Source organism: Cinclus cinclus, chromosome 5 (genome assembly GCF_963662255.1).
Source record: "Cinclus cinclus chromosome 5, bCinCin1.1, whole genome shotgun sequence".
Taxonomy (NCBI): domain Eukaryota; kingdom Metazoa; phylum Chordata; class Aves; order Passeriformes; family Cinclidae; genus Cinclus; species Cinclus cinclus.
This window is the reverse complement of record NC_085050.1, coordinates 64,448,984-64,462,256: the sequence shown is the minus strand read 5'-3', so window position 1 is coordinate 64,462,256 and position 13,273 is coordinate 64,448,984. Positions and strand designations below refer to the sequence as shown.

The window sequence follows — 13,273 nt, the reverse complement described above, 5'->3', positions numbered from 1 at the left end:
TAAACACTGAAGTTTTGTCAACACTGAAACCAGCAGCCATGGGGAAAGGCAACACATAATTATTATAATCCCTTAGGATAAAGAATTCCTCACTTAAATCCACATGGTATCACCTACATACAAAACTAAGTAAACAGATATGGTATCTTGATAGTAGGATGATGGGAATATTAGACATGTGTAGGTATCACTCACTGCAATGCAAATATGGAAAAAAAAGGAATGAAGTTGGACTAATGAGATCAGTATGACAAAGGACATCAGAAAGAGCAAGGCAAATGTAACTCATGATTTATCCAAGGGCTCGCTCTCAAGCAATCTAGTTACAGTGACTTAAAGAGGTGTTGACACAATGATCAACTACTCACACGTTTTCTATTCACAGACAATCAAAAGTAAAAAAATAACTCACTGAAGTCTGCAGCAGTGAGAGTGAGTGCAGAAATGAGAGCTGTTCTACTGGAAAAGTGAAGCTATTTCTCCATCCTAGACCCAAGTATCAAAATGCTTAGGACCTACTTTCCTTCTGTTGCAGCAGAACAGTTCTTCAGTGCTTTGCAGTGGGGTATTTTTGCATGTCTGGGGTGTGGGTCACCCCCCTCCAAAAAACCCTGTGTATTTTTCCACATTAAGTAAAATAAACGATGACGATTATGTGACTTGGCCCTTTCTGAAAGCGTATCTTAACGCACTGATAAACGACAGAGCCTGTACCTTTACCTTTAGGCCTGTAAAAGCCCACAGGCATGCCAATGCAAAGCTTGACTCGCTGAAAATCCACGTGCAGCTACTGCACAATTCGTTACCTACAACACCCTGTATACTGTTTGTGGCTCCAAGGACTACGTTTAGAAGCTGTAAAGGCAAAAGTAAAATCAGATATGGTACAACTTCGGTGGTGAACTGAATGCTTGACACTGCCTTTGAGGTTTGGGTTCGTAAGCCTTGCTCGTTCTCCAGGGCTTTACCACACTTTAAGACAAGTCCTGGGATCGCTGAAGTATCCTGCTGTCAGCCAGATTTAACAAAACGGAAAGAGGCCAAACCACGCATGACTCTGAACGCAACCCCGAAAAAGTGCAACAGCTCGGGTAAACGGCTCGCGTCCCGGCAGCGGCCGGGCCCGGCGGCTGAAAGGTCCGACGGTGCGCAGGAGCGGCCAGAGAAAGCGCGGCACCCGCACGGGCCGGCGGCGCGGAACGGGATTCGCGCCGCCTCACGGGGCCGCTCAGAGGCTCGGCTCGGCCCGGGACGGCGCAGCCGCCCGCCTTTCCCCCGCCCGTCGGGGGCGCCCGCAGGCAGGCGCGGCCACGTGCGGCGGCGGCGCGGCCACTTCCGTGTTTACAGCCGGCTTCCCCCCGGTGCCGCGCGCGCCTCCAGCGCCGCGCCGCCACTCCCGCGCCCGCCGCGCGCCCATTGGCGGCCGGCGCCCCCCGCCCGCCAACCACGGCGGCCCCTCCCCCGCGCGGGGCCCCGGGGGAACGCGCCGCTTCCGCTACGCGGCGCGCGTGGGGGAGGGGGCGCCACCGCCCCCCCGCGTCGCACACGTGGGGCCGCGGCCCTGCCGGCGGCGCCTCCTCCCGCCCCGCCGCCGGAGCCGAGTTTAAAAGGGCACGGGGGGCGGGCGGCGGAACAGCGGGGGACGCGTGCGGGGATGCGGTGCCCGGGCAGGGCGGGCCGCGGCCCCGCGCGCGGTGTCCGCGGCGGCGGCGCTCGGCCCGCCCGCTCGGACGGCGTGGCGGCGGCGCTCGGGGCGAGGAGAGGGCCGGGAAAGGCGGGAGGACAACAGCCTCGCGCACTTCCTGGTTCTCGCCCCAGCCTCCAAAACCCCGCTGAACTCCTCCGCGCGCCCCGCCGCAACTCCCGGCGCGGGGCGGCCCCGGTGGAGCCGCCCCGCGCCGGGAGGCAAGTGCCGCGGGCCGGCCGCTACCAAGGTGATCGCTTCCTGATTGCCCTCCATTACCACCCGCCCGCCGCCGGAGCGCGCCGTGCGCCGCGTCCTCCCCCCTCCCGCCCCGGCCCGTCCCCGCTCCCGCCCCGCGTCGGCCCGGCGCGGCGCAGCTCACCGGCCCGAATGAGGAGGTCGAGCTGGTTCGTGGGTCCCTCATGCACGGACGCCGCCATGTTTACGCTGCCGGAACGGCTTCACATTGACGGGCGGGCGCGCGCAGGGGCCGGCGGCGAGGCGCGCTCCCGCGGGCGGGCGGGCGGAGCGCTCACCCGCCACGGCGCGCGGCGGCGGGAGCGCTTCCTGCGGGGCGGCGCGCGCGCGGTCCTTCCGCCGCCCGCCCCAGACAGGAAGTGCCGCGCCGGCTCCCGCCGCAGCGCCGGGGCCGCCCGCGGGCGGGGGGAGCCGGGGGGAGCCGCCGCCAGCCCCGCGGTGCGGCCTGCGCCTCCCCGCACGGCCCCAGAGGCGCCCGAGGGCAAGGACTGCCCCGAACGCCTCCCGCTCCGTCTCTCCGCAGCCCTCGGCCGTGCGCACCTCCGTGCCCTGGTGACCGCGTACCGGCATGAACCGGACGGTCCTCACCGAGGCGGCCGCTGACGCATTAAGATTTCTCCTTGACGAGTCCCTGGGACGCCTATCTTAGTAACAACTTGTCGGAAAATCTCGGTCCTCCGTGCCTGCAATCCACCTTATCTCCGTTAGAGTAAAACAGGGCTTATTCCCGTTAGCCAGAGGCCCCATCCATCCTTCATCTCTGAGAAGACTGTGGGGTGAAAAAAAAGTTTCATTGCTCTCTTAATTAAAAAACGCCCAAACCACTACCACCGCTTTTTAGGGTTACATCCTCTCTCCCCAAAGAACACCTGCAGTACCTGCCAGAGCCCTGGACAGAGGCACCAGTCAGGAGAACGCACTCTCCACACCCCCCCCCCCCCCCCCCATGTGCTGATTACTATACTATATAGAATATATCTATATATTATATAGTATATTATATACAGTAATACATATACATTACTGATTATTATAAGCGCTGGTACTTCAGAGCTGTGTGCAAAGAGAAGCTGCACCGAGAAAAAAAAGCCAAATACGTCTTAACGCGGAGCTGTGCATGGAAACGACACACGAGTTCCTTCATTAAACCCCACACACCTGAGTAGGCCTGCACTGTAAAAAGCCAAGGACCTAGCAAACACCTGCTGCCTACAGAGCCTGCCTTGAACACATCTTCACAGCTCCATTAAAAGAAGGTGAAAGAGTCCAGCTGCAATCTCAACACACAATCTCTTCCCCTCTCAAGTTTCAGTAGTCTTAAGACCTAGCTCAGAAGGAACAATTTAGAAACAATTTCCCCCAGCACCAAAATCGCAAAATAGTATCCAACAAAAATCAACTCCATCTGGTAAATTCAACACTTCAAACTCTTCACAAATCCAACTCCTCCACTGTAACTCTCAAGACATAGGAATACATTTTTGTGACTAAATATTAATACATAATATTTATAATACACAAATAAAAAAATCAGGCATTTTGTAGACAGCGGTCATCTATTCCTGGGTGTAAGGAATTAAATTTGTTCAGTGCCTCATCAGATAAAGAGCAACACCTGTAAGCAACATCATTCATTCTCACATTCATGATATCTAAGGGTAGGTCTGTCCTAAAATTTTGCCAGTCAAGATTCTTCCACAGACAGAAGCATGGACAAAAAAGGCAACTAGCCAGCTGTGAGGGCAAAAAGCTCTCATGCAGATCTAGCTTTGCCAACAGCAGAGTGCTCCTGTCAGCTTTTGTTATTCAGAGAGGTGGAACAGCAGTACTAACAAGAATTCCTTCCATCAGCATATTTCCACTAGGGGACTCTGCTGTATTCTCCAGCAGAAATTTTCCTAGTGGAGACAAGCCCAAGGACAAGAAAAGGCATTTTAGGTAGGCACACGTTTAAATGTGCAATAAAAGTTAATAGTTGTTCATTGGAACATCCTCAGATTGAAGTGGAAGCTTTACATGGTGTAGTTTAGCAACACCACAGCTCCAGCCTACATACAGAGCACTGCAATAACCATGTTCTTCCGTCACTTTCTCCTGCGTACCTCTTCTTTTTTAAAATTATAATTTACCCACACTTCAAGCAATAAAATACAGTTTAAAAGTTTGTTTAGATCCAGATCTAAAGCTGCACTGAGATGCTAAATGCCTTTGAAGATCCAGACCCATGTCAACAGGAGTTCATTCTAGCACACATTGGAAAAGGTGCACATGTAGTTTTTTTCCTTTTTTGATTGCATTGTAATTCAGTGAAGATTGTTTACTGATTACAAACTGAAATGTGTGACTCATACCCAATAAAGTTTTGCCTGAGATGTGTAAGAGATGAATAAGTACATGCAAGAAATTGGCATTGTGTTAACTTTTGACAAAGACCATAGGTCCAAAATGGAAAAAAGAAATAGTATTAAACATGAAGTTCTTGGTTTAATACCAGTTTCCTAAGTAGCATTTATTTACTACTACAAGCACAGACTTAGCACAATGTTTGCAAGTGCACATGAAATGGACTTGAACAGCTGCACACAAGTGCTCTGATTCTTCCCTCTCTGATCATACACACAGAGAATATCACTGGGTGCCCAAGGGATTCCAATCAGTTGAAAATGAAAAGAATCTGAGCCTGTGCACTTTCAAGATTAATATGGAAAAAGCCACAACAAATTATGAAGTGAGCTGTGCATGCCTTATCTATATTAGCATTAAAGCATAACTGTCTTTAAGGAGGAATGCAATGTTCTACAGAAGTCCTACAGTTTCATCTGTTTATATTATTTCTAGTAATTTATGAATGCTGATTGATTTGTCATGCTAATAAAATCTTATTATTTCAGGGGGAAGAAAAAAAGACTGTCAACAGGGAAAAAGTAAACGTGCATTTAACTTTTTAATCTCTTTTAAAGCCTCCTTTTTAGGCTAACAAAGAGGGCTACAAAATCTACTCAGTGGGTGGCCCAATGAAGCAAGAAATACTTACTGTAATGGAACAGGGCCACAGGAAACTGTAGAAATTTTATTTCTCTGGCATGAAAGAATTTAAAAAGTAGAGGAACAGATTCCCAATCACCATCAGTCTGTCAGACAGAAACATGTTTATTTATCCTAGTTTATTGTTGAGGGATTTTTGTTTGCTTGTTTTTACTGTTAGTATACAGAGACTAAATTTTATGGCAATTTTTTTAACACACAAATTCAGCTGTCAAGACAGTCAGGTAGACCTACATGCTACATTTAACAACTGCCAGGAAAAAAAAAAAACAGTGAAAATGTTTAACAAGCTGGAAAGTTTCCATTCAAAATTATGCTTCTAGCTACTACATTCCTGTTTGTCATAAGCTTTAAGTAACTTCAAGACAAGAGAACTGTATCTCCATATTTGTATAAACACAGGAGTAAAGTATCTCTCAATTCATGCTTTATGGTTAAGGGACATGGACAACTTTGTTCACAATAAAGGAAACGTATCACTTCTTCTCTGCAATATAAACCAGTTAAAATTCATTCTGATTCTTTTGAAAAACTGAGAGACAACTCAAAAAAAAAAAGCAGCTGGATGTAACTAAATGCATCCAAAACAGCAGATGTAAATTCTAAATATGAAAAACTGGTGGGTTTAATCAGATTTGCAGACTTAGAATCATCAATTACCTTAAGATTCTCCTTAAATAGTCCTCAAAACTAATAGAGCATTCAGTACTCCTAGAGGAATTACCATTCTCCACTCCCATAATCTGCTACTCAAAGTTGTGTTTCCTACAACTCTCACAAAATATGATGAAAATATTCTTTGATAACAGACTAGTTTCTCTTGGAAAACTAATTCACAAGAACTGTAGCTTGAAACTCTAAAAGTACAGCCTTCCAATGGCACCTTTTCCTTCCACTGACGGCAAATAATTTACCAGAAAGAAAAAACTGTGTGCATTTAATTACTTCTAGCCTCAGAGGATTCCAGTTGTATTCTAGTAAGACAAAGCTACCCTGGGAACAGGCAATTATCATAAAGCACTTGCTTATTCTTACAGAGGTGAGTTGTTTGAGCTAATTTAAGTAAGTGGAGGGTAGATGGCAATCTACCTTGTGTGGTGGCCCACAAGAAGCAGTTGTGGGAAGACTGAAAGCCATGGGAGGGACTTCACATTGCAAGCAGGTTCCAGGCATAAAAATGAGAACCAGGTTGGAAAAGTTCACAGAGAACTGTTTCCTGTAGGAAAGACCCCATGGCATAGCAAAAGGGACTCCTCTTCCTAAGTGAAGAAGGATTTTTAGAAGTGACAAACTGACTAAAACCCCCCATGTTTTGTCTCCCTGCGCTGTCAGTGAGAAGGAAAGAAGGGCTGGGGGGTGTGGGATGAAGGTGTTCTAAAAGTTTATTTTAGTTCTCATTATCCTCCTTTAATTCTGTTAATAAATTTTTCTTCATACCTTTTAAAGGTAAAGGTTTAAAGGTATAAGGCTGTTTCGCTCTTCAAGCACTTTTCTCCTAATCCTTATCTCACCCTGTGAATTCTTGTTCCCCCTCCTCTGCTTAGCTATAGCAGAGGAAAATGAATAAATTATTTTTGGGGGTGCACTGGCATTTGGCCAGCATCAACCTATCACAGTCTGAGGGCAGTATTTGCAGTCTACACATGATACTGCAATCATAGCAGAGTAACAATCCTGAAATGCCAACTACTTCAAAAAGCTTCAAGTAATTTTAGAAGTCCAGGCATGCCCTGTCCCAAGTGCCCAAATCATATACTAATTTTAAAGTTACAGAAAGGTCAGTTTTGCCCAGGATCCTAAAGAAATTCCCATCTATTACAAAAGTACCTGCTGTCTTCATCAGCAGGCCATCATTGTTGACAGCTGTTACTGCATTGCAAAGGTAAGAATACAAAGAAGCATTTTAACAGCTAAATGCCAGAAAACATACAAGAAAATGCAGACATCTGTTTTTTCAGCATATCAACATAATCATTACCATCCACTGTGGATTCGACAGTAGAAAATGCCCAAACAGCAAAATAACCACCAAGTGTCCCTGGAAGACACAGGGAAATATTGAGGAAAGTGGTCCATCACTATGCCCAGCTCATTTCCTTGACTGCACCACGTGAAATCTAGCCAAAGCCAAGTGCCTCTCACAATCTGCACCTTTGAGTGGACTCAGGATCCTGATGTCCCTATTCATACAGCAATTAATGATTCCAAACAGAAAAGCCAACTGTATCCTCAGAATTTGGCACTACCTCTGACAAACTGAAAAACAGTTAATCAAAATACCAAGTGTCTGCATTCCAGCATTATTACTTGTGCATGCAGAGTAAAAAACTCACCTGTCTTGAAAAAATTAAAAACCCAAACCACCAATCCACAAACTATCAATATTTACATTTCCCTTCTTTATAAGGAAATTCTTTCTTTCCAGGGTAATCTATTAGACAATGATAAATCAGGTATTTGCATAGCACTTGATATGATTTTACAAAATTAACAGTATTTGAGACTGGTAATAGGCTGGCATATAAACTATGCTACACTTGAGCAATTTCTGTGTCCCACATGTATCATTTTGAAGTCCTTAAGGCTTTTCTGATAACAACAACTACCTATTCTGTAAGTCCACTGAATGTCTTTAAGGACTAAATGTCCTGCTCAAACACAAACAGCTTTATTCTCATCCTACAGTTTGTTGTCAACTACAATCTCCCGTCTAATATGCAGATCACCTTTAAAAATTTTTACATTCAAGAGTTTTTCACTATATATCTCATCAATAAACTCCACTTTTGCACTCATACCACAGTGAGTTTGGATGCCCCACTGCATTCTAATTTCAGGTAAAAGTCCCCACATTTTTCAGCTTATATTAGTAAAATGCTGTGCCTGAGTCTTCATAGTAACAGCCTACAAATTCTCACTCCCAGATGCAATTGGAGTTGTGAGTTTAGAGAAAAATCCACCTGTGCATCTGAAGTCCAACCCATAGTCCCCCACAGTAGCAAACTGTTGAATTAGCCTCACATCAGCCTCAGAAAATAAAAATTATGCCTGAAATGTGTAGTTAAATGAGGCTTTATAACAAAATAGTTAGTCTTGTAGCATGCTTTCGGTATGAATGGAGCACTGAATGCTACAAGGCAGAAACCTGAAATCTGGGAAGAACTGGACACCACAACCCTGCTGTTCTGTTACTGTTCTGTTAAAATACTATTGTCCATGGAGCAGTGGTAGAGGTCTTTTCCTTAATTTCTCAGAAAAGGGAACACCAACAAAGATGACATAAAATCAAGTTGCAGTTGCATTTTGTTTCTGAATTAAGAATGTTACTGGAAACAAAGATGTATGTACCCTTGGCCTAACTGCTCCAAGCACTACATAATAGCACATGCAATAGGAGGGGAATAATTTTGCCTCACTGTCATCAACATTTAACTACTAAAAGTGCAATGGATTTCTTGGCAAAACAATGATTCACATGGATGCAGCAGCACTAGCAGCAAGGTGTGAAAAATAAAATTAGTTGACATCCAAAGGACAAAGTCTTAATCCATTAACATGCAGGAGGCATCTAATTCTTGCAGTAGAGCAAGCAAAGTTTTATTTTGTTTATCTAGCTAATAGACTTCATCTTAGCTCTTTGAGGAAGAGACCACCAACATAAAATGAGAATTTAATCAAGCTGATAGAATGTACAAACTATTTTTTTTGTAGTTGGCACTGTCCTCTAAAGCAAATGGTCTCTCTGCATGTGTAAAGTTCTCACTGAGCTGTCAGTGTAGGGAAATGAAATTCAGTCACTAGGGTATGTCAGCACTAACAGAAAGTACACCAGATGCTTGTGTTTACTCATTTTTCCTAAGAGGAGGTTTAATCAAATAATATCTGGCCAGAATGAATTATAACACTGTTTTATCTATCCCTTACACACACATACCATAATCACAAAGGTAAGATTCTAACCAGATATAATACTGAGTTCTTAGTAGATTATATTTAGCTGATAAAAAATTATCTGAGAAACCATAGAGTTCACAGGTTCAAATTTCTATAAGAGACATTAGAAGGAAGCAGTTTTAATCACAATAAGGGAAGGCATAAAGGCAGAAAGAACAGCAGTAACTAAAGACTGGACATAAGAGATGCAAAGCTGATTCCCGTGGTGATAACTGTGTAACTAGTCATCTGAAATTTCCTCTGAAGAAGATGAATTCCCTAAAGTATGTATTTTATTCATCCATTTGTTTTAACTGGGGGAGAGTTAAGCCTAAACTCCCTGTTGATTCAACATCCTCTCTCCATAAGAATGGCTATCAATTTACATGACAATTTCAACTGAACTTCCTGGTCTTTGTAGCCCAATATTTTTCCATCCTGGAAAGGGTAATTTTCAGATCCATATTTTTTCCATGAAGATCTTCCACCCCCCTGTGGCAATAACAGTTTTAGAATCAAAACAGACTCTCAACTTTTACCACAGGGAGGATTTCTTATAGGATATGAAATTAAAAAATCTGGTGACAGTTCACAAATTGAATGGTATTTCAGCTTCTTGAAAATAGCAGTTTTGTTTCATCTTTAATCTTATAGCTGTGATGAAAAAATAAATCCAAAACTGGTACTTGGTGCTCTGATGCTTAATAAAAAAACAGGGGAAAATGCTATTCATACAAGATGTCAGAGCCTCTAAAACAAATAAATCAGGGTCTACAGTGGCAATACTTAAATACATGGCTTAGTCATGGACTGCAGATCTTAGACATGGAGGGTACCTACCCTTTTATTTAACTGTGTTACCTTCCATACTGCTACTATGGTAAATTCCAAAATTAGATTATCCCACTATACCCACATTACAGGTTCAAAATATACAGAATTTACATTATAGACAAATAAATATGTTTGTATTTATATTATATTTAATATTGACAAAAGAAACAACTGTAGCAATTGTAAAATTCAGACTGACTGTTTCTTTAAAGAAAGCAGTTTCTTCTATTTAAACTACAAATACTTTGTTAAATAAATCCTAGAACTGAAGGGCTAATTACTTTTAGGACAAAAAAACTGTGCAGGAAATGAAAACAAATAAAATTGGAGTATTATGAAAAGCTTGTTAAGAAGGATGTGTCTTTTATGAAATAAACATGTTCACTTTTGCAGTGAACAAAATTTTAAGGCTGTAACTCAGTTCTCAATGATCTAAAGGTACCACTCCCAAGACTATCAAACAAAAAGGCAAAGAAATTTAAATATTATGTCAATCTAAATATTATATTTCCCCTTCCAATCATTACAGAAGGTACTCTCTACTTCCACAAAGAATGTCATAAGGTCACCTGAAATGACGGAAATTTCTGTAATTTGTTTTTTTCTAGAAAACTCCTTTTCCTATTCTAACCAAATATTTTTCTGGAATAAAAAAAATGAACCACTAAGTCTTTGTTGTTTGCTGAAAGACACTAGGGTTTTACTTCTGTAGTTAATGGATTAATTTTACAGTTAATGGATTAATTAGAAATAATGATCCTTGATTAATGAATCAAGATAGATTAGTGGGAAGGAGTTTGATGGGGGGAAACCCCCATACTCCACTAGAATGAACTAAAACCTCATGAGTATTTCTAACAATCATATAGTACATTTTATCTGAATTGTGGTTTCAAGAATGTAAGAAGTATTTCAATTAAAAACAACATTGCAGATCCTGATTCTACCCTTGTCTCAGCACTGATTGTCCTTATAGTCCACACAGTGTCAAATCCATTCACAGAACAGCAAACCACAAGTAGAACCATTCAGTACACAGCATAGATCATCTCTTTAGTGTCCTAAGTAAGTTTTCCCACAGCACTTCCCTACAACATTTTTCACACAGGGTACTGATCCCTATCTCTGCAGGCTAGAATAATGCTACAATTTAATAAATTATGAAGCTTTAAATTAACTGCGAAGGAGCCCAAGGCTATTTGAATGTGTGTTGCAATGCTATAAACCACGTAAATCAGTAGTCATTGGAACTGCCAATGAACTGCCACAAGAAAGGGAAAAAAACAGGTCCCTGGCCAAGAGGAAAGGGTGTATTATGTGAAAAGGGATCTTTTACAAGTCTTGCCAAGGATTCTTTAAGATGGGTTTTAGTAATATATTTACCATGCTGCCTGTAGAATCTAGAATCACAAAAGGTACTGAGTCTACTTGTTCTTGGTGCAACAATGATACATTTATCAAATAACATGAAAATTTTTGTACCAATTAATTCTGTCATTTATGAAGTAGAATCCACTGAGACTACTACTACTAGCAATAATAGATTTTTCTTCTAAGATGTACAGAAATCCAACTGTTGCACCTCTCTAAACTGGGAGCATTAGCATAATAAAGGCATGTACTTCAAAAAATTAACACCTTAAAATGCTCTTTAAACATTGTACCTTGTTTACTGTCTTAGCCTGCTTTCTCATTAACAATTACCATGGCACCTGTTACCACCTCTCTCCTACATTAAATTGCTACCTACCCACAGCCCAGTATCTCTACTACAAAATTAAAATTTAAAAACAGCACACCAACATTCAGTGTCCTGCAATACACTGCTAATAATGGTGCGTTACCAAAATGAATATTTCTTAGGGCTTTCATACTTTCTCTCTTTTCTGTATGAGAAATAATTCAGAAAGACTCCTGGCTGTGCCAAAACATGTTGGTCACAACAAGTGTCCCACGAGTCTGCCTCCCTCAGAACAGCCCAAACCAAGCACTCCTTTCACCAACACTGGACATTACTTCTGTGCAAGGACCACTACTCATTGTCATGTATAATTACACCATGAAAACCACATTGGATTAATAATCAATACACAGCACAAATAATACTTAGAAGATGGACTTTAGGAACAGGTGTGCATTCATGGCTTTTAAAATCTTTACTAATTTTAATTTATCCTCCACTGTTTATTGGCTTCTCACTGCCCATTAATTCTTGGATCAAAAAATATTAAAGCAAATAAATATTTGAACTGATTTAAATATATCATTATCATACTAAGTTTTTTAAAAACATCTTAATGTCAAACTGTGAAAACAAAAGCAACACAGAAAACATAAACAAACTACATGCAGTCAAGACACATCTCTTATCATCTCCAGCCACAGACACCAAATGATCAGATCAACTGTCCTATAAATTTTAAGACTATACTTTCAAATATCAAGGCTTGGAAGCACCCTTGGAAGCACATCCCTTTCTTTGAATGGCAGCTTACATAACACAATTTGTATAGAAGAGCTACAAGTTTTAAATTGTAATTTCCCCCAGTTTATTATGGCCATAAAACTATTCTTAAAAACATAGAGTTCATTTGCAGCAGCTTTTTATCCTAAAAGAGCTGTTCCATTAGCCATTAATTTAGCCACTAATCTACAAAAATCTTACAAGAAACACCATTATTTAATTTTTAAAAAACAACTTCTGAATCCAAAAACCTTCAAAGTACAAGCTCTTAAAGGTTTTCAAATATAAATTTAAGTGTAAAGCTTAGTTTGGGAAGAGCATCCTCACTTCTCACTTACCTTAATCTTAAAAGTTTTATTACCATAATCCAAAACTAAATTTAAGAAATACATTATTTCATAACTTCTCTTTACATTTATTAGTTGAACTTCTAATTGGCATACTTCTTTCAAAACACATTTCAGTAAGCTGGAATTTTAAGTATTGTCCCAAAACCTGCATCATTAGTTCATGCTCACCTTGTGAAGTTGATGCCTGTCATTTTTGCTGCAGTGCTGCAGGATAACATCTAACTTGGGAAGGATGTATGAGCAATTGCATCCACTGTTTACTGAGAAATCTACACTGAAACTTATCTAATCTGATGGGAATGCATATAGACTTAATGGGATGCCAAGTTAAGCAGATGAGACAGTTTCTCACCTTTGTTTTGCTTTCCTTACATCATGAATTTAAACTCCAGCTCTAAATTAGGCAGCCACAGGATAGGAGCACATGCTACCCATGTCAAGTGGGTCTCACCAGTTAAGCATGGAGTGCCCAAGAGGACCTGTCCTTAGGAGCAGTTCTACGTACTCCCTACTCCAACACTCTGCTAATCCAGCAGAAATTTAACTCAACAAAAATACAGAACAGCTGAGGGTCTCCTTGCTATTTTTCTTCTTGCAAAATTAGCATAGAGAAGTAAGAGAAGCAACACAAGAGAGCAAGAGGGAAGGACAGCAGGAATCACAGCCAAAGTCAGACGTTATTAGGCTGCTATAGCAGCACAGCTT

The 13,273-nt window shown here is 42.0% G+C and overlaps 1 protein-coding gene across 9 annotated transcripts in view; it reads right to left on the bottom strand.

Annotated features, from left to right (window-relative positions):
• ELF2 (E74 like ETS transcription factor 2) overlaps positions 1–13,273 on the bottom strand; it is a 33,523-nt gene that overhangs the window by 12,667 nt on the left and 7,583 nt on the right. For 4 of the 9 annotated variants that reach the window (XM_062493106.1, XM_062493108.1, XM_062493107.1 and 1 more), the window contains exon 1: positions 2,067–2,124. The exons of the other annotated variants lie outside the window; for them this stretch is intronic. In XM_062493106.1, the coding sequence (XP_062349090.1) occupies positions 2,067–2,124 (58 nt within the window). Of the gene's footprint in view, positions 1–2,066; positions 2,125–13,273 lie in introns of those variants that run through there. 9 annotated transcript variants of the gene reach the window in all.